The sequence below is a fragment of the Coregonus clupeaformis genome, chromosome 21 (genome assembly GCF_020615455.1).
Source record: "Coregonus clupeaformis isolate EN_2021a chromosome 21, ASM2061545v1, whole genome shotgun sequence".
NCBI lineage: Eukaryota > Metazoa > Chordata > Actinopteri > Salmoniformes > Salmonidae > Coregonus > Coregonus clupeaformis.
In genome coordinates, this window is record NC_059212.1 from 34,079,895 (window position 1) to 34,103,537 (window position 23,643).

Here is a 23,643-nt window from a genome sequence, read left to right on the forward strand (position 1 = left end):
TGATTGAAGTGGATTTAACAAGTGACATCAATAAGGAATCACCTGGATTCACCTGGTCAGTCTATGTCATAGAAAGAGCAGGTTTCCTAATGTTTTAAATATATTCCGTAATATATGTTGAAACGTACTTAAGAAAAAATATATGTACAGTACCAGTCATAAGTTTGGACACACCTACTCATTCAAGGGTTTTTCTTTATTTTTACTATTTTCTATATTGTAGAAGACATCAACACTATGAAATAACACATATGGAATCACCTAGTAACCAAAAAGGTGTTAAACAAATCAAAATATATTTTATATTTGAGATTCTTCTAAGTAGCCACCCTTTGCCTTGATGACAGCTTTGCACAGTCTTGGCATTCTCTCAACCAGCTTCACGAGGTAGTCACCTGGAATGAATTTCAATTAACAGGTGTGCCTTGTTAAAAGTTAATTTGTGGAATTTCTTTCCTTCTTATTGCGTTTGAGCCAATCAGTTGTGTCGTGACAAGGTAGGGGTGGTATACAGAAGATAGCCGTATTTGGTAAAAGACCAAGTCCATATTATAGCAAGAACAGCTCAAATAAGCAAAGAGAAACGACAGTCCATCATTACTTTAAGACATAAAGGTCAGTTAATCCGGAAAATGTCAAGAACTTTGAAAGTTTCTTCAAGTGTAGTCGCAAAAACCATCAAGTGCTATGATGAAACTGGCTCTCATGAGGACCGCCACAGGAAAGGAAGACCCAGAGTTACCTCTGCTGCAGAGGATAAATTAATTAGAGTTAACTGCACCTCAGATTGCAACCCAAATACATGCTTCACAGAGTTCAAGTAACAGACACATCTCAACATCAACTGTTTAGAGGAACTGCGTGAATCAGGCCTTCATGGTCAAATTTCTGCAAAGAAACCACTACTAAAGGATACCAATAAGAAGAGACTTTCTTGGGCCAAGAAACACGAGCAATGGACATTAGACCGGTGGAAATCTGTCCTTTGGTCTGATGAGTCCAAATTTGAGATTTGTGGTTCCAACCACCGTCTTTGTGAGACACGGAGTAGGTGAACGGATGATCTCCACATGTGTGGTTCCCACCATGAAGCATGGTGCAAAGCTGTCATCAAGGCAAAGGGTGGCTACTTTGAAGAATCTCAAATCTAAAATATATTTTGATTTGTTTAACACTTTTTTGGTTACTACATGATTCTATATTATATCTATGTTATTTCATCGTTTTGATGTCTTCACTATTATTCTACAATGTAGAAAATAGTACAAATAAAGAAAAACCCTTGAATGAGTAGGTGTTCTAAAACTTTTGACCGGTAGTGCATATATTTGTCCAATTAAATATGTTACATGTATCCTAAAAAATGTACCTACAAATATATTTTAAATGTTGTTTTTTTTCTCATATGGGATGGAACCTTCTATTCTAAACAGAAGCACCAATAACTTTATATTCTAAACAGAAGCACCCAGTACATTATATTCTAGTCTAAACACAAGGCTTTTTCTGCAGCCAATCAACCATAAGAATAAAATGAATTGGACGGACAATTGTAGTGTGTGACAAATTCAACATGGATGCCCCAATGTTGCCTAATCAACACTCAGTTTTACTCTTTGATGGCACGCTAGAAAGTGATAAGAAGTGTCATTTAGAATCTCACCACACAAACGTAGCCATAAAATAATTATTCAATTACATACAGTCAGTCTGCTTTAGATGGTCACATTCACTCTACTTATTTAATTATCATGTGTTGACTTGTACAGAACGTACAATGGTACAACATATAGGTAGGACAATAAGTGCAATGTGTAATTATTCAGGTTATCTAACATTGAAAGACAAATATAGAATTTATTGAGTAATGGTTGTACCCCAATCAGTTCATAGGTAATTAGACAAATCTAATCTAATCATCCAATCTAACATTCAAGTACTGTTTTTACAGCATCTCATAAACAAACATTTACATTTTACAACACTGAAACTCTTATTTTTTTTTTTTTTTTACAACACAGACAAACATTTAATTTTACAACACTGAAACTCTTTTTTTTTTTTTTTTTTTACAACACTGAGACAAACATTTAATTTTACAACACTGAAACTCTTTTTTTTTTTTTTTTTACAACACTGAAACTCTTACCACAATATACAAATAAGAGAACATGACCAAGTAAAAAATAAACAAAAATAGAAGCTTTGGCACTTAAATCACTAAATGTACACTATTTACAAGTAAATACATCGTACTTTCCAGTGCAAAAAGGCTCTAACCAACAAACAGTTTGAGCAATTCAGTGTGATGACACTGACTCAATGTTTTGTATCACCCTTGATAATAATTATCAACAAAAACAAACATGGGAAAACACTTTCAGTGGTAAAAACAATATTGCAATAGATCTTCCTGGTTCATTTGTTAGTGCAGACCTTAGCTAACGTGTTGAACTTTGGCCCCAGTCTGTTTAGGAAGTCCAGGTCTTCCTGGTTGCCTTGGTCACTGCAGCAGCCCACCGAGCCGGCTGGAGACCCCACCCCCTCGAAGCCGTACGCGTGGATGATATCATCGGCGTACCGTCCCTCCTCTTCCGTCCCTAGGTAAGCCAACTTCTGCAAAGAAAAGGTAGACCAGGTAAACATGTTGAGACAGGATAGACATGGTAGCAGACAAGGTAAAAGATGAGGTGGAAAGTGGAGAATGCATGTTGTTATTAGTCCATAGGGAGCAGACAAGAACTAGCCCGATGGGAGGGAAGATATTACAGTAGGTGATATTACATCCTTCCACAGGATATTACTGACGGATATTACACTGAGAACAGCAAACATTTCACTGACCAGACGAGATACATGAAAGCTGACACAGAATCCCAGGGTTTAGCCAATAAGCAAGCTAACATTACACATCGGAATTGTCTAGGCTTTTACCAATAGTAAGAACTACATTAAACCTTAGAGAAAAGGCAGAACATTTGATCATGATGATATTATCAATTGACTGTGTTTTACTCAGACTAAAGTTAAACACATTGACATTGTGTGAGTTGTTTTACCTGTTGTAGAAACAGCCCGTTGGTTTGCCAGGTGTTCCAGGCTGCAGAGTTGTTGAACTTCATGAAACGTGTGTTGTCAAAAGTCATATTGCCACTGGCATATTGTCCGCCACCATATTGACCTCCACCAAATTGTCCACTGCCATTTTGTCCACCGTATTGACTGCCGTCGTATTGGTCAGAGAAGCCGTTCTGCATATCGGTCACAATGACGCTGCCGGACTGCTGTAGCAGGTTCTGTTGAGTGCCCAGGCCTCCTCCCATCTTACCCGAGTTCTTAGCTCCAGCCCACCCCACGTCAATCATGGATCCCTTCACTGAATGGTCAATAGCAGACTTTGGAACGATGATGAGATTTGAATCCTGAGGAGGAGACATAAAAAAAACGTATGCATACAAATGAGGATGTAACACTGAAATCTGCTTTGATTTCATGACCATGAGCAATGTGTTCATAATACTTTCATTATGACGGCCATACCACTGCATCCCCTGGGGCCTCGATGTTAGACGTCAGCAGGATACCACCACTGTCTCCCATATCCTCCAGCTCCATTTTCTCATTCTTTGTCACACAGACGAATGCACAGAGGATACCTGCGATAAAGAACCAACAAGAAAGTGTGTGAGTGGTACTGCAACAACAAGGCTGTCAGATGGACAAGAAGCACAAGCCATTTGTTAAGGAATACAGCTATACTAGCTGTTATCAGCTGTTAAAGACTTCACCATCCAATTTCTAATATCTCATCAGTTTTATATGTTGTCCTATCTTATTATTGCTTTGACACTAATATGTCAGGCCTACATAAATAATATGAATGTCCATAATAGCCCAGTGGAGACTCACAGAGTAGAAGTAGCAGAGCCAGACCTAGCAGCATAGCCAGGATGGCCCACACCCCCAGAGATGTGGAGTTCTGTTGGGCCAGACACGCGCCGTTCCTGCATCGGCAGATCCGGACCGTCACAGTCTGGGTCTTTCCAAAGCCCTGCAGGTCCTTCACCATCAGGGGGACAGTGTACAGGCCGGTGGGGAGCTCCTTGGTTTGCTCCAACATCACTGCAGTGTCTGAGGAGGAAATACACTGTTGTTAGGAACAGACGTTTGGGCACTAGTTTTCCTGGTGAGGTTACACTGTAAACTCCTGGCTCTAAAAAAATTTCACTAAAGAATATCAGTTAACAGGTGCCGTGTAAGGTGGCTCTGCTGAGGTTGCATTCTAGAGAGTATTTCGGCTTTAAAGTTGTATTCAAGAATGTATGATACTGACTATTCATTATAAGATGAAAATTGTACATTTATGGACTTCTTCCCCATTAAATAACTGCTTCATCTTTTAAATCACATTTGCAAGACATCAATTAATATAGAGATGCAATGGAGTCAGGAGGTAGGAATCCTTTTCATACTGTTAAGTGGCTTCACAGCCCATTTCTCATCATGTTTCTCTCCCAGATTGAAGCTGAAGGGGGCGGAGAAGGGAGCGTGGTCCTTGTCTTCGGCTACCACCAGCACAGAGCCCATCTCTCCCCCATCCTTCTCACACAACAACAGGTCTTTAGAGGGGATGTCTGGGACGTGGTCGTTCATGTCTTCCACTTGAATAATCACCGTCCCTGTACCTGTCTTCTGACCTAGGAGAAAGGAGACATATGTAAGAAACGCGATAACATATCTATGAACAATGCCTTCTTGCTGTTTTTATTGTGTTTTGATTGTGAGAACTTGAGCGAGTCAGATTTCCAATCTATTCACTCTCACACATGGCAATAAACGGGAAAACTTTAAAGTTCAGTTACAGATGGCATACAGTACTGATATTTTCACAGTCACTCCCTGTTATAAATGCAAAACAGAGATAAGGACCAGTAGATAGCGTATGCCCAAAACCCCCATCATCATCACATCTGGAATAGAACTGAGTAACACAATGTCATGGACCTCAATGACATGATCACACCAGGTGTTACAGAGTGACTACTATACTCCTCATCCTGTCTCTTAAACAACACACAAAGAGTTATTGTGTTGTCTGTGTGAACATAAAATGAACATTGACGAGGGTGGATGGGGTGGTTGACGCTAACACCAGAATGTCTTAGGTATTAGGTAACATCAGCCAAGGCGTAAAGACGACGACAACCTCTCATCCTCTGTGGTGTAATTCAAGGTGTGCAGACACACTCCAATATCAGAGAGTCAGTCCCAACATGCCAGTAAAAGGAGGCCTTGAGGAGATGGAACAGGGCACAGTGGTGTTGTTAGCTATTATTACGATGCTCAGTCTCTTCCTTGTTATAGAGTGTTGATACTTGTTACAGTGATAGAAGCACTGGGAGAAAGCAAAAAAATGCAGGATTAGCACGCTATTAGCTGGAGGGCTAGAACTAGGGCCCTGGGGCCGGTTGCATAAAACATCTTAAGTTATTTTCCCGCTTATCTTTTCCCTTAATGTTTCTTTAATGTTAAGTCATTTGCACAAAACATTTTAAGGAGAATTCCCCCCTTAAATTAAGGGGAAAAGGGTGCCCACGAGGTCCCATATACAGTGCATTCGGAAAGTATTCATACCCCTTGACTTTTTCCACATTTTGTTACCTTACAGTCTTATTCTAAAAGGATTAAATCGTTTTTTTTCCACTCATCAATCTACACACAATACCCCATAATGACAAAGCAAAAAAAGGTTTGCCAGCTACCTACTCTGTAAATTAGCTTGACCTGCTAGAAAGTAATAGAAACAAGTTGAGAAAAAAACTACAAGAAACGTGTTTTATTATCTTCTGAATCAACTTGTTTCTCCTGTCTTGAATGTAGTTCTATTTTGCGATCTCCTACAATAAATGCGATCTCTATGACGAGACGTTCAGCCAGTGATGGTCGTCTCCATGGTAACCAGAGACTCATTCTGCCATACATACCTTCAAACTACCGTAAAACCAAAGAGAGTACAGTATGAAGATATGCAGAAATTGCTTCTCCATTAGAAATCTCCGATCACACTTGTAGGTGATGTCATGGCGACGTTGGCTAGTTAATTTCATGCGCAGAAACACATCATCGGGTCTAACGGTCGTCTCGCGCCGAACTGTTCATGTGCAGGCCGTCAAATCAAAGGCACTCCTTCGATATAAAGTAGTTTTGGACTAAAATGAAAGCGTGTCAATTTGCCACTTTCACAAGGTTGGAGTAATAACATGTTCAACTACATAAGACATTGGCTCGAATCTAGGTTGTGCCTTTAGATCGAGAAAATTAACAACTAAGGAAGCATTTTTCATTTCCCAATCTCCGGCCTGGTCTGTTTGGTCTGTTTCGCAAGCGTTCCCGGAAGTCTCATGATGTTGCGCCTCTGGGTTTAGAAACTCTGGGGTAAAATCCCTTAAGTATGCCGGTCCTTAAAGGAAACACTTAAGATGTTTTATGCATCAGGTCCAGAGTTTTTCCTAGCAATAGATGAGTTAAGATCATCCTGACTACACAGATATTTAATAAAGACATGCGAGACACTGTGTAACAATATCTACTTACTGGCATCCACAGCTTTCATGGTGACGTTGTAAACGCCATCCACTACAAAGTGGGACTCCCTGTCGATTGTGTTGGCGATCTTCAGCTGTCCAGTGCTTTCATCGACATTGATCCATGAAGCCGGGTCTGAGACTTTGTAATACCTGAGAGGGAACAGAGAGAGAAGACGGTATTACAGCATTCATGAGCATAATGGTGCAATTCTGCCATCAAGTGCTGGAGAGAGAAAAAAACATGGCATTCTGTATTTCACTGTACCTCTATTTTCTATTAAAACACAATCTGACCTTACTTGTTATAACATCATATTATTACTATGTCCATTATCAATATGGTCACACAATATGCCATCTCTGGGACCAGGCTAATAAAGTATGACATTGAGGTAAACTAAGATCTTACTTAATGCCGGCACTGCTCTTGGTTTCTGGGTCTACGGCTGTGTATGTTCCGATCAGGGTGTCGTTTGGAGTATTCTCCTGGACAGTGAAGAGTACGGTTGGGGCAGTGAACTCAGGTCCCTCGTCCACGTCCCCCACTGTGACATTCACAGGGATGGACACCCACTTGGCATTGGTCCCACTCAGCTCAGCCTGGTTACGGGCCAACACCTCAAGCTTTAGGTTCTTGGTCTTCTCGTAGTCTAGAGGCTGGAGACACAGCGAGGACATGGAGTGGCATTTTATTGCATTATTATTGGTCTATCAGCTATCAATGACAATGTCATTGTACAAGAGTAAATAAGTATTTTGGTTCAATATTTTGACTGTCTTTATGTTATGGGATAGTTCACCGAAATTATATGTTAGCCTTTTTCTATAAATAAATATGAAAGTCAAGATCAGATCATTGTGAGTACCAACTCACCTTTGTTAGGTAAATTAGTCCTTCATTTGTTTTTGGGTCTCTTTCAATCCTGAAGTTCCCATTTTCGTTCCCCTTGGTGATGATGAACTCAGAGTTCCAGTTTGGTGTGTTAAGTAAGTCCTTGTCTTCAATAGGGATTCTGAGGATAAGGCCTTTCTCTTGGTTCTCCATAACGCTCACACTATACTGCAAGAGGAAAGCAGCATGTTCAATTATCTGACTGAGGTGTATTGAATATCCATACTGTATAGCAAACAAAATATAGCACATTTTCACCATAACTATTGTTTTGCTGCCGAATAAACTGCGATACAAAAATGTCTTTACTGTAAAAAAAAATATTCAGGATTTTTTTTTTTTACTTACAGACGTCTTTGTAAAAGTGGGAGGGTTGTCGTTGATATCTCCCAACACTATGGTGGCTGTAGCCGTGTTGGATAGACCATTCAGAGCTCCATTCATGTCTTTGATTTCCACTGTCACCAAATACTTGTCTTTCACCTGAAAAACAAAATCCCCAAATATACATTTAGGTCAAATATACACTGAGTGTACAAATCATTAGGAACACCTTCCTAATATTGAGTTGCACCCATTTTGCCTTCAGAACAGCCTCAATTCGTTGGGGCATGGACTCTACAAGGTGTTGAAAGCATTCCACAGGGATGCTGGCCCATGTTGACTCCAATGCTTCCCACATTTGTGTCAAGTTGGCTGGATGTCCTTTGGGTGGTGGACCATTCTTGATACATACGGGAAACTGTTGAGCGTGAAAAATCCAGCAGTGTTGCAGTTCTTGACACACTCAAACCGATGCGCCTGGCACCTACTACCATACCCTGTTCAAAGGCACTTAAATATTTTGTCTTGCCCATTCACCCTCTGAATGGCACACATACACAATCCATGTCTCAATTGTCTCAAGGCTTAACAATCATTCTTTAACCTGTCTCCTCCCCTTCATCTACACTGATTGAAGTGGATTTAACAGGTGACATCAATAAGTGATCATAGCTTTCACCTTGATTCACCTGGTTAGTCTATGTCATTGAAAGAGTAAGTGTTCCTAATGTTTTGTGCACTCAGTGTATATTAAAAATGAATAATTCTAACAATGATAGCAGTGGTCAACAATGTGGAACCCTGGAAATCTAAGGGAGATATTTTGAAAGTACGAAGAGGAGACTGACTCTCACCTCTCTGTCAAGAGTATCTGTTTTGGTGCTGATGACTCCTGTCTCTGGGTTGATGTAGAACAGGTCGGTCCCAGAGAGGAGGGAGTACCTGATCTTAGTGTGGTCTGTACCACGCTCGTCTATGTCTGTGGCATTCACCATCCCCACCATGGTACCTGCAATGGAACACATCACAAAACACAGGCTATTAGTTCACCTCCACAAGTTCCTGTTTCAAAACAATGTCTGGATATATGACAAATGTATCTGTAAATTGACTAATTTGTGAAACGTATGACACTTTTTCTATGTACTGTATTACAGAGGCTAAAGGCACTCTGGTATTTCTTACTTCAGCTGTATGTTTCTCACCTGCATGGCTTTGCTCCAGCACAGTAAACTGCAGTTGGCCAGTGAATGTTGGTGCATTGTCATTCACATCTTCTACATTCACTGTGATGGGTAATGGTAAGTCTGTCTCCTGGTTGGTGAATCTGTCAAACACTCTGGCTTGAAACTGGAGAAAGAGAGAGGTAGACGTTGGTCAGTAACATCTTTACTGTTTATTGTGTTGTCTGTGCTATGCATCAAGAGTACAAATGTCATGTTTTAACATCATAGATAAAGAATGAATCAATTATTCAATCAAGCAATAAATCAATAATTGTTGTTTACTACTCACTACAAACTGAGGGGTAATCTCGCGGTCGACAGCTCTGTTGACCTTCAGCATCCCAGTTTCCTTTACCACACTGAACACACCCACAGGGTCCTCTGTCACACCAGGCCCACTGAGGGTGTAGTACACATTGTATGTGGCAGACGAATCAGATGCAACCTGGACCAGAAAACAATCAAATATTATCTGGGGTCAAGCTTTAACAAGCAGTGGGATAATCATATCATTCTGGTTTGAAAATTGTACAGTAAGGATTTAAAGCATTACGTTTTGCGAAACAGAAATGCTCATACACACCTAGAAAGTAATAGGTCTAAAGCATTATACGTTTTGACTAAGTGTTACTAAGGCTGTGTCAAAAGACCAATTATTGGCAAAATATCAGAATTGGGCTGCCTGTATAAACACTAGGGTTGGGTATTAGAAATATTTTCACTATTCGAATAATATTATTATTTTTGGGTGGGATATCCGGGTAGTCGAAATACATGTGTGCTTTCTGTGAAACCTTTGAAAAACGTTTCTTCTAAACAGCACTTGTTTGCTGCGCGGCTCCGGCGAGCTGCAGAAGGGCGGGGGAAGGGCAGGTGTCGGTGTGTGTGAGACCGGAGAAAGTAGCCATACTCGTGCTACTTAAACTCAACACACTATCGCAGCTTATTGTGAAATAGACACAAATTACTTATTGGAAATTCGTGACAGGCACACGAAAAAAGTCACAATTTTCTAATAAGCAATTTGTGTCAATTTCACAATAAGCTGTGATACTGGGTTGACAAACTTGTCGCTGCCATAGGTTATCGATCATACCATCTGGTAGTGCCAATCGATATAAAGAAGCTAGCTAGCTACGGTAGCCATGAGTTAGCCAACTAGCAAGGCTAATTGAGGCTATAATTTTGCTGCACTCCTTGTCCTTGCACTGGCGTAACACAGTTTATCTGGACCCCCGCAAGGTCGGAGTTAAATAAATGTTCGATGCAACAGCATACTAATCAGCTACCAATATATTTGAATATACAACTGTCCTGTATAGGCTACCTCAACCTGCATGACATGAGCCCTCCTCGGGCTCTCTCCCAGCTTTGATAGAAAGTTGTGCGTAAAACCAGTCTATTAATGCCAATTAATAGGTCTACATACAGTCAGTCCACCCTCAGAACACTAGTTTACTATATTGCTTCATTATGCAGTGTACTATCTATAGCAATATACTGTATTTAGCTGCTATTTAGAAACGTTTTATAAAAAATTACACATCAAATAGCCAAACGATGAGGAAAAAACTAGTCGGCTTGAGGATAAATACAGCCACTATTTAATGATGAGCTCAGCGGGTTTTGTCTGGTTAATAGCCTACACAAATGGGCTGCAATATTCTGTCAAATTAAATCCAACTTGAGAGACTCCCCTGGTGTCCTGATGTTTTCATATTGCAACCGCATAATTCAAACGCCGGTTCACCAGTATGAACGAAATCGCAAACAGATTTCTTGTTCAAACCCTCAAGAACTGTTGTCTGCTAAAGATGATAATCTGTTTGCATCTGCCAATTTATTGTCTGTCCAGTATCCAGACAACCTGTCCCCAGTGCTTCCTACACAGTAATTTAATCTCTCTCCGTAACGTGTTGAGTCCAGCAATTAAGTAGAATGAGAGGCTCAATAGAATATGTTACAGAACTGCTATATTTGAAGCACAAATCCATTCTGCCTAGTTTCTTGTCTACAACAACTACATTCAAATTAAACAACAGTTTACCTGTTGGTTGCTCATTGTAGTTGTAGTATCTGAGGAATTATGACTTTGCTAACGTTTTCAAATGGAACCTGATAGGAGGTTTATTTAGCCCAGGGAGTAGTTTTAGAGGGACACCCCATAGAACAGAGGAAGTCTGTTGTGTGGATACAGGTGATTGGTCTGTATGGGAAACCACCCACAGCAGGGTAAAGAATATATACCACAGTTGGGACAAAGGAAGACAGAATAATCAGATTTGAGATGGGGCGATTATTCTCCAGGTATCTGCAGGTATCTGTAAATCGACGCTGTAACCCTTTGTTATGAATAAACCTTTATGATGAAAGTACAGCGTCAGCGGGTCCTCCTTGGTCACACAGCATAATTAGCAACGTTTACTCGACACAACATAGTCTAAGCCATCTCATTAAGGTTACTTAATTCTGTCATTTCAATTCCATTTTTCATTGATTATAAAAATCCCACTTCAACTGCTAGGCTAACATGGAACCTCTGCCACTTTAATTGCCGGACAATAACAAGCTACATGTGTGAAACGTGTGTAGGCTACCGGTATGTCTTTTTTATGTGGCGCAAATCATAAAAACTACATTCAAAAGTTTGTTGTTTTATTAAATTAAGAATGTAAAATGTCATGGTATATACTTGTGTGTAGCAATGTCACATTGCTCATTTTATTTAATTCAGACAAAGCCTTTTCATTGTTAAAATAGGCCTATATATTTTTATTCTAAAAAAGGAATACTCACACAAGTAATCCAATACTAACATCTGTTCAAATATTAGATTAATAGATTAACCGTGCCCATCCCTAGTAGACACAGCCCAACAGTTATTTTGTATTAATATGAAATCCCTAGGTAGGTTACAAGAGATTAAATTACAGTGCAAATCCAGCTGCATTGTAGTTAGAAAGGGAGGCGAGGGGTTAAAAGGAAGGGGAAAAAAACAACTAAGCAAAAGTTTCCACTAATCCTGTGTATACGTGTGTGTGGTTGGGTGTGTACCATCTGGTGAGGGCGTGGAGCATACAGGTACAGAATGTGAGAAAGAGTGTGAAATAAAGTGGAACATGGGTAAGGATATTTTGGCTGTTGCTCATGTAGGAGTGTGTTATCACTACATTACATGAAATATGGACAAGGCTTAGGTTTATTGTCCATATTCAAATAGACAGAATGTGCTGAAATGTGATGCAAGTTGTAACTTATTTTAAGGACATTACCAGATCAACTTCCTTTGGAAATGGAAGGATGTCGTTTTCTATGATGTTGAAGGGCATAGGGCTCCAACGTCTTTTGGAGCGCTTTAGTAGGCCATCTTTCAATACCTGAAACATGGGGGGGGGGAAAGTCACAAAAAGTCACGACACTACAAACATAATACAGTACTTATTTTAAAAGTATGGGACTAGCATCTTCAACATATTTTACTCTAAGCCAATGTGGAATCCACCTTACCTTTCTAGAGTTCTGGACAAGGTAAACATCAATGTCTCTCTTCTGACCATTGGGGTCCTGAAACTGCACTGAGAATGTCCTGCCATTGGCTGGTACCATAGTGATGTGGACTGCTACTATAGTTCCATCTGCCTGTATGGTGAAGTCCGGGTCACTAGTGGTAAAGTGCAATGTCTTGGTGTCACAGTGGTCGACATCAACTGAACAATGAGAGAGAAAGAAACGTTATCAACTATACAATGACTAAAAACAATATGGATTATCCAAAGCAAGATAACATGATTAAGGATGATTAAGGATGACAACTGGTTATAAAAAGTGTATGACTATATTGATTGTTTCATTCAGTATCAATTACATACAACGTTTGACAGGACTGAAACATTTGTGAATGTTTAGCTACCTTTTGAAATAACTTGTCCAACTGGTACTGTCTGAGGTACTGTTGCTTGTATGGAGCCGGGGATAAAGCAGGAGTCCACACATGAGATGATCTGGAGTTGACACATGTGAGAGCGATATTGTTCAGTCTAACAACTTGCATATCATACAATAGCTGTGTTAAAAATATCGTAGTGCAATTATTTGTATTGTCTATTATTGGAACCAAAAGGATGAGACATTGACATTTTCAAGAACATAGTATGCATGTACTGTAGGTAGATGTATCAACAAGCCGCACCTTGCCGGTGATATTGTCTAATATTACAACACTGCACAAAGTAAAAGTTACAACGTTTGCCAATTAAATCACATGCATAGACTCGAAGGCAGTTGACATATGGAAATCAAATGTGAAAATTACAGAAAAAACTTCATATGTACTTCATATGTACTTACCAAAAAGAAGCATAAATTGACATTTAACTTCCGTGCCATTTTTGTTACCACCATTCGAAACATCAAGACTATAGAGACGACACAACACGCAAGTTCAAGAAGTATAAGTGTTTCTGTCAAGGGCGGGGATTAGAGGGTGGAATTTCCTTACATCAATCAAAATACAGTAACCTAATTGTGTCCATATGCGAATGCCATTGCCGGTGTCGGAATGACGGTTTCATTTATGACCTATGACCGTAACAAGTACCCCGCCCTCGATTACTCACTTGGCTACCTCGACGTCGGTAACGCATTCCTCGTCTAGTACTCCACCTCTTTTGGTCTGTGAAAAAAATTGTACACAGGCGTGATTGATGATTTATTCACATGTGATCAGTTGCTCAAAGCTTGTGGTTGGGTGTGAGGCAGCTTCGTAACATTGAAAGAAAGCAGTGAACAAATGTTACCGACAGGGGGAAGCATTGTATCGGTAATGGGTTGTTGCCTGAAAACAATGGAATGTCCCCTTGGCTTTTTTTCTCAACTATCAACTGTCTCATGCAATGGATTTAAAATTGAAATGACATGAATGTTATTCGATTTTTTTCTATGTTTTTTCTATCTCCCAAAAAATTAAAGCAAGTGGACAGATAAAACTATTTTGTAATGTTAATGTAATCCTTAGTGCAGTTATCATGCAACGTTTTAAAACTCTATTCTGTTCTAGGGAAATGAAGATAGTTTACTCTTCAAATACATTACATGTTCCTATCTCTTTCTATCATTGCATAATCTCAATGATGATGAATTGAACTGCTGGAAGCCAAGATAAATAAATTAACTCCATCTGTGTTCTGGGAATATGCTGTGTCATTATTATGAATAGTAGGAGATTTGAGTGAGCCAAGTGCAATATTTTGATGGTTCCTGAACTTTTATTTTGCACTCGGACGGACCGGCAAGGCCTTTCAAATATTCTGTTAGGCCCATTTAAAACCTTCCCTGATCATGTACTGGAAAGTACATCCAGTCTCTCTGCCCCTCTTGCTGCATGCAGTTTGTTCAAGCATGGTGGTAAAGAGAGCATTATGGGCTCCTCCCTAACCCCACAGGAATGTGTCTTGGATAGGGGCTGAAGTGGGGGAACAGGAAAAGAAATGGCAACAAACGCAGTGAAATCTTGGTTTGTTTAATATTCGACTCTGCATTCAGAGTCCACACAGAGAACAGGAAAAGAAAAGACAACGAACGCTGTAAATTCTTTTTTTCACCCGTGGGTCTAGGTCATGGGTGTGGACATAATGAGAGGCCTTGAGGGGGAATGTAACACCATCATGCAAACCAGATGCACACACACACATATACATACACACAAACACACACACACTCTGCAAATGCCCCTAAAGCGACGTCAACTGATAAGTCCACTCTCTCTCTTCTATGTCAGTTTCCAAGTGAAAGTGATCCACTTTTATAGGGGCTGGTCCAGCAATGCTGTGTGTGCAAAGCATAAAGGATTATTCACTGTGTGCAGACGTTAATATGAGTAAAGACAAAAACAAAGCAACCTTAACCTCACAAATGAAATACAATTGTATTTGTCAATACAACAGGTGTACACTTAACTGTGAAATGCTTGCTTATGTGCCTTTCCCAACAATGCAGTTAAAAAATAATAACACAAATACTAACACAAGAGGAATAAAGTACACAAGAATGGAACTATATACAGGGAGTACCAGTACCAAATCAATGTGTAGGGGTATGAGGAATTTGAGGTACAGTTGAAGTTGGAAGTTAGGTTGGATACACTTAGGTTGGATTCATTAAAACTCATTTTTCAACCACTCCACAAATTTCTTGTTATAAAACTATAGTTTTGGCAAGTCGGTTAGGACATCTACTTTGTGAAATAAAAGCTTAAATAAATCATTCTCTCTACTATTATTCTGACATTTCACATTCTTAAAATATAGTGGTGATCCTAACTGACCTAAGACAGGGAATTTTTACTAGAATTAAATGTCAGGAATTGTGAAAAACTGAGTTTAAATGTATTTGGCTAAGGTGTATGTAAACTTCCGACTTCAACTGTACATGAAGGCAGGGTAAAGTGACTAGGCATCAGGATAGATAATAATAAGAGTAAAATAAAGAACAGAGTAGCAGCAGCATATGATGAGTGTAAAAGTGTGTGTACAGTGGCTTGCGAAAGTATTCACCCCCCTTGGCATTTTTCCTATTTTGTTGCCTTACAACCTGGAATTAAAATTGATTTTTTGGGCGGTTTGTATCATTTGATTTACACAACATGCCTACCACTTTGAAGATGCAAAATATTTTTTATTTTGAAACAAACAAGAAATAAGACAAAAAAACAGAAAACTTGAGCGTGCATAACTATTAACCCCCCCCAAAGTCAATACTTTGTAGAGCCACCTTATGCAGCAATTACAGCTGTAAGTCTCTTGGGGTATGTCTCTATAAGCTTGGCACATCTAGCCACTGGGATTTTTGCCCATTCTTCAAGGCAAAACTGCTCCAGCTCCTTCAAGTTGGATAGTTGAAGTTGCTGGTGTACAGCAATCTTTAAGTCATACCACAGATTCTCAATTGGATTGAGATCTGGGCTTTGACTAGGCCATTCCAAGACATTTAAATGTTTCCCCTTAAACCACTCAAGTGTTGCTTTAGCAGTATGCTTAGGGTCATTGTCCTGCTGCAAGGTGAACCTCAAGAATTCCCTGTATTTAGCGCCATCCATCATTCCTTCAATTCTGACCAGTTTCCCAGTCCCTGACGATTAAAAACATCCCCACAGCATGATGCTGCCACCACCATGGATGGTGTTCTCGGTGTGATGAGAGATGTTGGGTTTGCGCCAGACATAGCGTTTTCCTTGATGGCCAAAAAGCTCAATTTTAGTCTCATCTGACCAAAGTACCTTCTTCCATATGTTTGGGGAGTCTCCCACATGCCTTTTGGCGAACACCAAACGTGTTTGCTTATTTGTTTCTTTAAGCAATGGCTTTTTTCTGGCCACTCTTCCGTAAAGCCCAGCTCTGTGGAGTGTACGGCTTAAAGTGGTCCTATGGACAGATACTCCAATCTCCGCTGTGGAGCTTTGCAGCTACTTCAGGGTTATATTTGGTCTCTTTGTTGCCTCTCTGATTAATGCCCTCCTTGCCTGGTCTGTGAGTTTTGGTGGGCAGCCCTCTCTCGAATAAAATACCCAAGGTGCTCTCTCTGTCAAATAAATACTGTGTGAGTTATATATGGATAAAGAGTATCCAAGGATATAACAAAATCAGTTTTTGCTATAAATGTTCTAACAACTTCAAAATCTTCAGAAGAAAGAACATCTTATTATTACAAAACAACTCAAACGATTCCTTCCTGTAAACAGTTGCCAGAGGAGGATTGTGGTTGAATATTTGCTCTGAAGATCAAAGACTTTGCGTTACTGGAAACAGGGCATGAATCTGCCCTGACCTCTAGCAGTAACAGATGTGGACTGTGGTGTGGTCCCCCCGGATATGGACCCAGCTGCTGCTGTGGTTTCATTAGGGATTCTAGGGAACATCTGGCCTTCGATCACTCCTTCATCTCAGCAGTAGTTGGGACAGAGAGATCTCTGCTCTCAAAGGAAGGTGGGTACTTATAGGTGGGTAGTACTAATGATGAGGAGATGATGAAGGAGCTATGCATAGGTTTTGAGGATCCATTCGAAATGAATCATTGACCATGCACAGCTCAGATGGTTCAGAGCATGAATTGAGCTGTAAAGCTCTCTGTCTCTTATGCCTCTCTTTGTCTTTATCTTTCTTTCTCCCTCTCATTCTCTCTCTCTCTCTCTCTCTACCTCACTCTCCTTTACTCTAAGGCAATGCATCACAGCATGTTGTTTCTCCATTAGCGTGGGTGAAGCTCAGTCAGGAAAGATCCCAGGTTATAATGTAGAATGAATCTAAAGAACAAGTGTCATAGTTCAGCTACATAAATACATTCTTATCTGTCCAGAGTGTCAGTCCATTAAGTTAATCATTTGAGTTGTGTGAGAGAGAAAGAGATCAGGACAGACAGAGAGATTAAGAACATGTTTCAAAGAGGTGAAGGGGGTGAAATGAAGCCCTTCTACATACAGTATCTGACGATGTTTGCATGATTAGGTAAAAAGACAAATAATGTAAAGAGCATTAAAAGAAAACTCTCCTGAATTAACTATTTAGCAGTCTTCTGGCTTGGGGGTAGAAGCTGTCTCGGAGCCTGTTTGTTCGAGAGCCGATGTTACCGTTTGCCGGACAGTAGCAGAGTGAACAGTCTATGACTTGGGTGGCTGGAGTCTTCGGCAATTTTTCAGGCCTTCCTCTGATACCACCTGATATAGAGGTCCTGGATGGCAGGGAGCTCGGCCCCAGTGATGAACAATTAAGTCTCTGTTGTTGAGTTTCTGTGTCGTCACACCAGCACTATCTCTTCTTTCTCCCACACTAGTAATCCATTTACTGATAAAGTCATTTAGAGGTGTGTCCACTACATACTGCACTGTTGGAGCTAGGAACACAAGTATCTCGCTACAGCCGCAATAACATCTGCTAAATATGTGTATGTGACCAATAAAATTTGATTTTGATTTGATTTGATTTACATTATAGTTGACACCTGCAGGAGTTAACACAACCACAATACACCACCCTCTAGCACTACACAGGCATGTAGTGATGGTGAATCATTTCATTTTGAAGTTCTAAAAGGTGTTATTGTCAACATAGACTCAGCCAAAACTCCAAAGAAATCTACCTTACCTGTGATAGTAATTTCCTGTGGGAGTGTTCTTTTAAGTAGAAAACACCCATCCTTAACCAGATCTGGAATACGAACATGTGCATGAAGAACATGGTGTGAGAAAGTTAAGGTAGGGTTATCCTTCATACTGGACAGTTTTGGAGACTTTCCAGAAGAATTTGATGAGACGCTCTGATGCCACCCACATCTCCCCCTCCTTTATTTTATTTTTTATTTCACCTTTATTTAACCAGGTAAACCAGTTGAGAACAAGTTCTCATTTACAACTGCGACCTGGCCAAGATAAAGCAAAGCAGTGCGAAAAAACAACAACACAGAGTTACATATGGGGTAAAACAAAACAAAGTCAAAAATACAACAGAAATAAATATATATACAGTGTGTGCAAATGTAGCAAGTTATGGAGGTAAGGCAATAAATAGGCTATAGTGCAAAATAATTACAATTAGTATTAACACTGGAATGATAGATGTGCAAGAGATGATGTGCAAATAGAGATACTGGGGTACAAATGAGCAAAATAAATAACAATATAGGGATGAGGTAGTTGGGCGGGCTAATTTCAGATGGGCTGTGTACAGGTGCAGTGATCGGTAAGGTGCTCTGACAACTGATGCTTAAAGTTAGTGAGGGAGATAAGTGTCTCCAGCTTCAGAGATTTTTGCAATTTGTTCCAGTCATTGGCAGCAGAGAACTGGAAGGAATGGCGGCCAAAGGAGGTGTTGGCTTTGGGGATGACCAGTGAGATATACCTGCTGGAGCGCAGACTACGGGTGGGTGTTGCTATGGTGACCAATGAGCTAAGATAAGGCGGGGATTTGCCTAGCAGTGATTTATAGATGGCCTGGAGCCAGTGGGTTTGGCGACGAATATGTAGTGAGGACCAGCCAACAAGAGCGTACAGGTCACAGTGGTGGGTAGTATATGGGGCTTTGGAGACAAAACGGATGGCACTGTGATAGACTACATCCAATTTGCTGAGTAGAGTGTTGGAGGCTATTTTGTAAATGACATCGCCGAAGTCAAGGATCGGTAGGATAGTCCGTTTTACGAGGGCATGTTTGGCAGCATGAGTGAAGGAGGCTTTGTTGCGAAATAGGAATCTGATTCTAGATTTAACTTTGGAATGGAGATTCTTAATGTGATTCTGGAAGGAGAGTTTACAGTCTAACCAGACACCTAGATATTTGTAGTTGTCCACATACTCTAGGTCAGACCCGTCGAGAGTAGTGATTCTAGTCGGGTGGGCGGGTGCAAGCAGCGTTCGGTTGAAGAGCATGCATTTAGTTTTACTAGTGTTTAAGATCAGTTGGAGGCTACTGAAGGAGTGTTGTATGGCATTGAAGCTCGTTTGGAGGTTTGTTAACACAGTGTCCAATGAAGGGCCAGATGTATACAAAATGGTGTCGTCTGCATAGAGGTGGATCTGAGAGTCAGAGAAAAGAGTCGGCCCAAGAATTGAACCCTGTGGCACCCCCATAGAGACTGCCATAGGTCCAGACAACAGGCCCTCCGATTTGACACATTGAACTCTATCTGAGAAGTAGTTGGTGAACCAGGCGAGGCAGTCATTTGAGAAACCAAGGCTATTTAGTCTGCCAATAAGAATGCGGTGGTTGACAGAGTCGAAAGCCTTGGCCAGGTCAATGAAAACGGCTGCACAGTACTCTCTATTATCGATCGCGGTTATAATATCGTTTAGGACCTTGAGCATGGCTGAAGTGCACCCATGACCAGCTCGGAAACCGGATTGCATAGCGGAGAAGGTACGGTGGGATTCGAAATGGTCGGTGATCTGTTTGTTGACTTGGCTTTCAAAAACTTTTGAAAGGCAGGGCAGGATGGATATGGGTCTGTAACAGTTTGGATCTAGAGTGTCACCCCCCTTTGAAGAGGGGGGATGACCGCGGCAGCTTTCCAATCTCTGGGGATCTCAGACGTTACGAAAGAGAGGTTGAACAGGCTAGTAATAGGGGGTTGCGACAATTTCGCGGCTAGTTTTAGAAAGAAAGGGTCCAGATTGTCTAGCCCAGATGATTTGTAGGGGTCCAGATTTTGCAGCTCTTTCAGAACATCAGCTGTCTGGATTTGTGTGAAGGAGAAGCGGGGGGCATGGGCAAGTTGCAGCGGAGGGTGCAGAGCTGGTGGCCGGGATAGTGGTAGCCAGGTGGAAAGCATGGCCAGCCGTAGCAAAATGCTTGTTGAAATTCTCGATTATTGTAGATTTATCGGTGGTGATAGTGTTTCCTAGCCTCAGTGCAGTGGGCAGCTGGGAGGAAGTGCTCTTATTTTCCATGGACTTTACAGTGTCCCAAAACTTTTTGGAGTTAGTGCTACAGGATGCAAATTTCTGTTTGAAAACGTTAGCCTTTGCTTTCCTAACTGCTTGTGTATATTGGTTCCTAACTTCCCTGAAAAGTTGCATATCGCGGGGGCTATTTGATGCTAATGCAGTACGCCACAGGATGTTTTTGTGCTGGTCAAGGGCAGTCAAGTCTGAGGAGAACCAGGGGCTATATCTGTTCTTAGTTCTGTATTTTTTGAATGGGACATGTTTATTTAAGATTGAGAGGAAATTACTTTTAAAGAACAACCAGGCATCCTCTACTGACGGAATGAGATCTATATCCATCCAGGATACCTGGGCCAGGTCAATTAGGAAGGCCTGCTCGCTGAAGTGTTTTTGGGAGCGTTTGACAGTGATGAGGGGTGGTCGTTTGACCGCGGACCCTTTACGGATGCAGGCAATGAGGCAGTGATCGCTGAGATCCTGGTTGAAGACAGCGGAGGTGTATTTAGAGGGTAAGTTAGTCAGGATGATATCTATGAGGGTACCCATGTTTACGGATTTAGGGTTGTACCTGGTAGGTTCGTTGATAATTTGTGTGAGATTGAGGGCATCTAGTTTAGATTGTAGGATGGCCGGGGTGTTAAGCATATCCCAATTTAGCTCACCAAGCAGTACGAACTCTGAGGATAGATGGGGGCAATCAATTCACATATGGTGTCCAGGGCACAGCTGGGGGCTGAGGGGGTCTGTAGCAAGCGGCAACAGTGAGAGATTTATTTCTGGAAAGGTGGATTTTTAGAAGTAGAAGCTCAAACTGTTTGGGCACAGACCTGGATAGTGTGATAGAGCTCTGCAGGCTATCTCTACAGTAGATTGCAACTCCACCCCCCTTTGGCAGTTCTATCTAGACGGAAAATGTTATAGTTGGGGATGGAAATTTCAGAATTTTTTGGTGGCCTTCCTAAGCCAGGATTCAGACACTGCTAGAACATCAGGGTTGGCGGAGTGTGCTAACGCAGTGAATAACTCAAACTTAGGAAGGAGGCTTCTGATATTTACGTGCAGAAAACCAAGACTTTTACGGTTACAGAAGTCAACAAATGATAGCTCCTGGGGAGTAGGAGTGATACTGGGGGCTGCAGGGCCTGGGTTAGCCTCTACATCACCAGAGGAACAGAGGAGGACTAGAATAAGGATACGACTAAAGGCTTTAAGAACTGGTCTTCTAGTGCGTTGGGTACATAGAATAAAGGGGGCAGTTCTCCGAGCGTTGTAGAAAAGATTCAGGGCATTATGTACAGAAAAGGATATGGAAGGATATGAGTACAGTTCAGGTAACCCTAAGCGTTGGGTAACAATGAAAGAGATAGCATCACTGGAGGCACCGATTGAGCCGGTCTCGGCGTGTATGGGGGGTGGAACAAAGGAACTATTTGAGGCAGTTTGAGAGGGACTAGGGGTTCTACAGTGAAATTGTATAATAAGAACTAACCCAAACAGCAATAGGCAAGGCATAATTGACATGGGAGAGAGGCATAAAGCAGTCACAGGTGTTATTAGAGAGAGCTAAGACAACAACTGGTAATAGCGATAACGTTTGGGCTAAGGCTAAACAGAATAAACAGGACAGGGTACCGTGTAAAGGAACAGTCCAGCAGGCATCAGCTGTGCAGCTGAGTGATCATAAGGTCCAGTGAACAGCAATATGTGAGTCCGAGAGCAGTTCAAATTGGTGCTTCAGCACAGCTAGCAGGGAGCACAGTTGTAGTTTGCGTGTGCTAGCGGGCCGGGGCTGGCAGATGGATCTTCGTGGTCGTCGCAACGGGAAGCCTGTTGAAACCACATCAGACGATTTCGTCGGCAAACCAGTCGTGTTGGATCGGCATAGCTCAGTGTCAACACTAGGAGGTCCCGTCCGGTTGACAGAGAGGTAGATAGCCGGCAGATGGGCCTGAGGCTAGCTCAAGGCTAACTGGTGCTTGCTATAGGGCAATGGTAATTAGCCAACAACAGGTTGCAGCTAGCTAGCTGGTTGCGATGATCCGGCGCTAGGGTCCAGTGATTCCGGCAGAAAGTCCAATAAGCTCTGGGTCGATAGCACGCTGTGCAGACTGGCCGACGAATTGTCCAGGCTAGAGCTAGAGCTGGCTGGTGGATAGTGTAGGCCACGGACAATGGTGAAGACGCTAACGGTGACTAATAGCAAGTAGCCATTCAGTTGCAGCTACACTAGTTTCAGCTTAAGGTTCTTGATGAAAGTTCTAAAGAAATAACAGAATCCTTTCCACGTTGGGGGAGGCGGGTTGCAGGAAAGTATATTTAGTTAAAGAATGAAAAGTAAAAATTTAGAAATATATACAAAATAGACACAAAAAAACAAGAAACGGGATATTTACACAAGGACAATGAATAAAAGCGACCGCACTGCTACACCCCCGCTCCCACTCCTTTCCTAAACCACCATTATCCCTCACCCCACCCACCCCTCTCCCTCAACCCTCTCTCCTCCCCAGCCCAAGCTGGGTTGAAGCCAGTGAGTGAGAGGGAGGGGCACTGCCGTTATGTGTGAGGAGGATTCATTGTCTGGGTGAGAGAAGTTGCATTATAGGCTTAGAAAACGTAGACACTATTCATAATGATAATTACGTCTTTGACAAAAGAGCTAACAAACGACTGCACTGTCAGTATCTGGATTTTTAAGTCAAAGGACTTTGGTCTGAGGCCTAACTACAACTCATCTCAGTCTTTATTGTTGTACAATCGATTACCGCCTGAAATAGAGGTTCTGGATGGCAGGGAGCTCGGCCCCAGTGATGAACAATTACGTCTCTGCTGTTGAGATTCTGTGTTGTCACACCAGCACTCTCTTCTTTCTCCCACATAAGACACCACCCTCTAGCACTACACAGTCATGTAGTGATGGTGAATCATTTCACTTTGGAGTTCTAAAGGTGTTATAGTGATGCCAGTTATTTCAACATAGGCTCAGCCAAACTCCAAAGAAATCTACCTTACCTGTGATAGTTATTTCCTGTGGGACTGTTCTTTTAAGTAGAAAACACCCATCCTTAACCAGATCTGGAATACAAACATGTGCATGAAGAACATGGTGTGAGAAAGATAAGGTAGGGTTATCCTTCATACTGGACAGTTTTGGAGACTTTCCAGAAGAATTTGATGAGACGCTCT

At 41.4% G+C, this 23,643-nt stretch overlaps 1 protein-coding gene across 1 annotated transcript; it reads right to left on the reverse strand.

Annotated features, from left to right (window-relative positions):
* Positions 1 to 1,837: 1,837 nt before the first annotated feature.
* LOC121535304 (desmocollin-2) lies at positions 1,838 to 13,716 on the reverse strand. The gene is made up of 17 exons (XM_041842248.2): positions 13,646 to 13,716; positions 13,377 to 13,444; positions 12,940 to 13,030; positions 12,537 to 12,736; positions 12,302 to 12,406; positions 9,319 to 9,474; positions 9,009 to 9,153; positions 8,658 to 8,812; positions 7,828 to 7,962; positions 7,462 to 7,647; positions 6,997 to 7,244; positions 6,595 to 6,737; positions 4,473 to 4,697; positions 3,910 to 4,131; positions 3,541 to 3,656; positions 3,060 to 3,422; positions 1,838 to 2,616 (listed from the first exon to the last, which is right to left on the reverse strand). The coding sequence occupies exons 2-17, from the start codon at positions 13,437 to 13,439 to the stop codon at positions 2,419 to 2,421; spliced, it is 2,751 nt and encodes a 916-aa protein (XP_041698182.1). The 5' UTR covers positions 13,440 to 13,444; positions 13,646 to 13,716; the 3' UTR covers positions 1,838 to 2,418.
* Between the last annotated feature and the right edge of the window lie 9,927 nt (positions 13,717 to 23,643).

Coding starts and splice junctions, on each gene's coding strand:
- LOC121535304 (XM_041842248.2), bottom strand. CDS start 13,439: ATGTTTCGAATGGTGGTAACAAAAATGGCACGGAAGTTAAATGTCAAT. Junction 12,407..12,536: donor TTGTCCAGAACTCTAGAAAG/GTAAGGTGGATT, acceptor CCCATGTTTCAG/GTATTGAAAGATGGCCTACT. Junction 4,698..6,594: donor CATGAAAGCTGTGGATGCCA/GTAAGTAGATAT, acceptor CCTTTCTCCTAG/GTCAGAAGACAGGTACAGGG.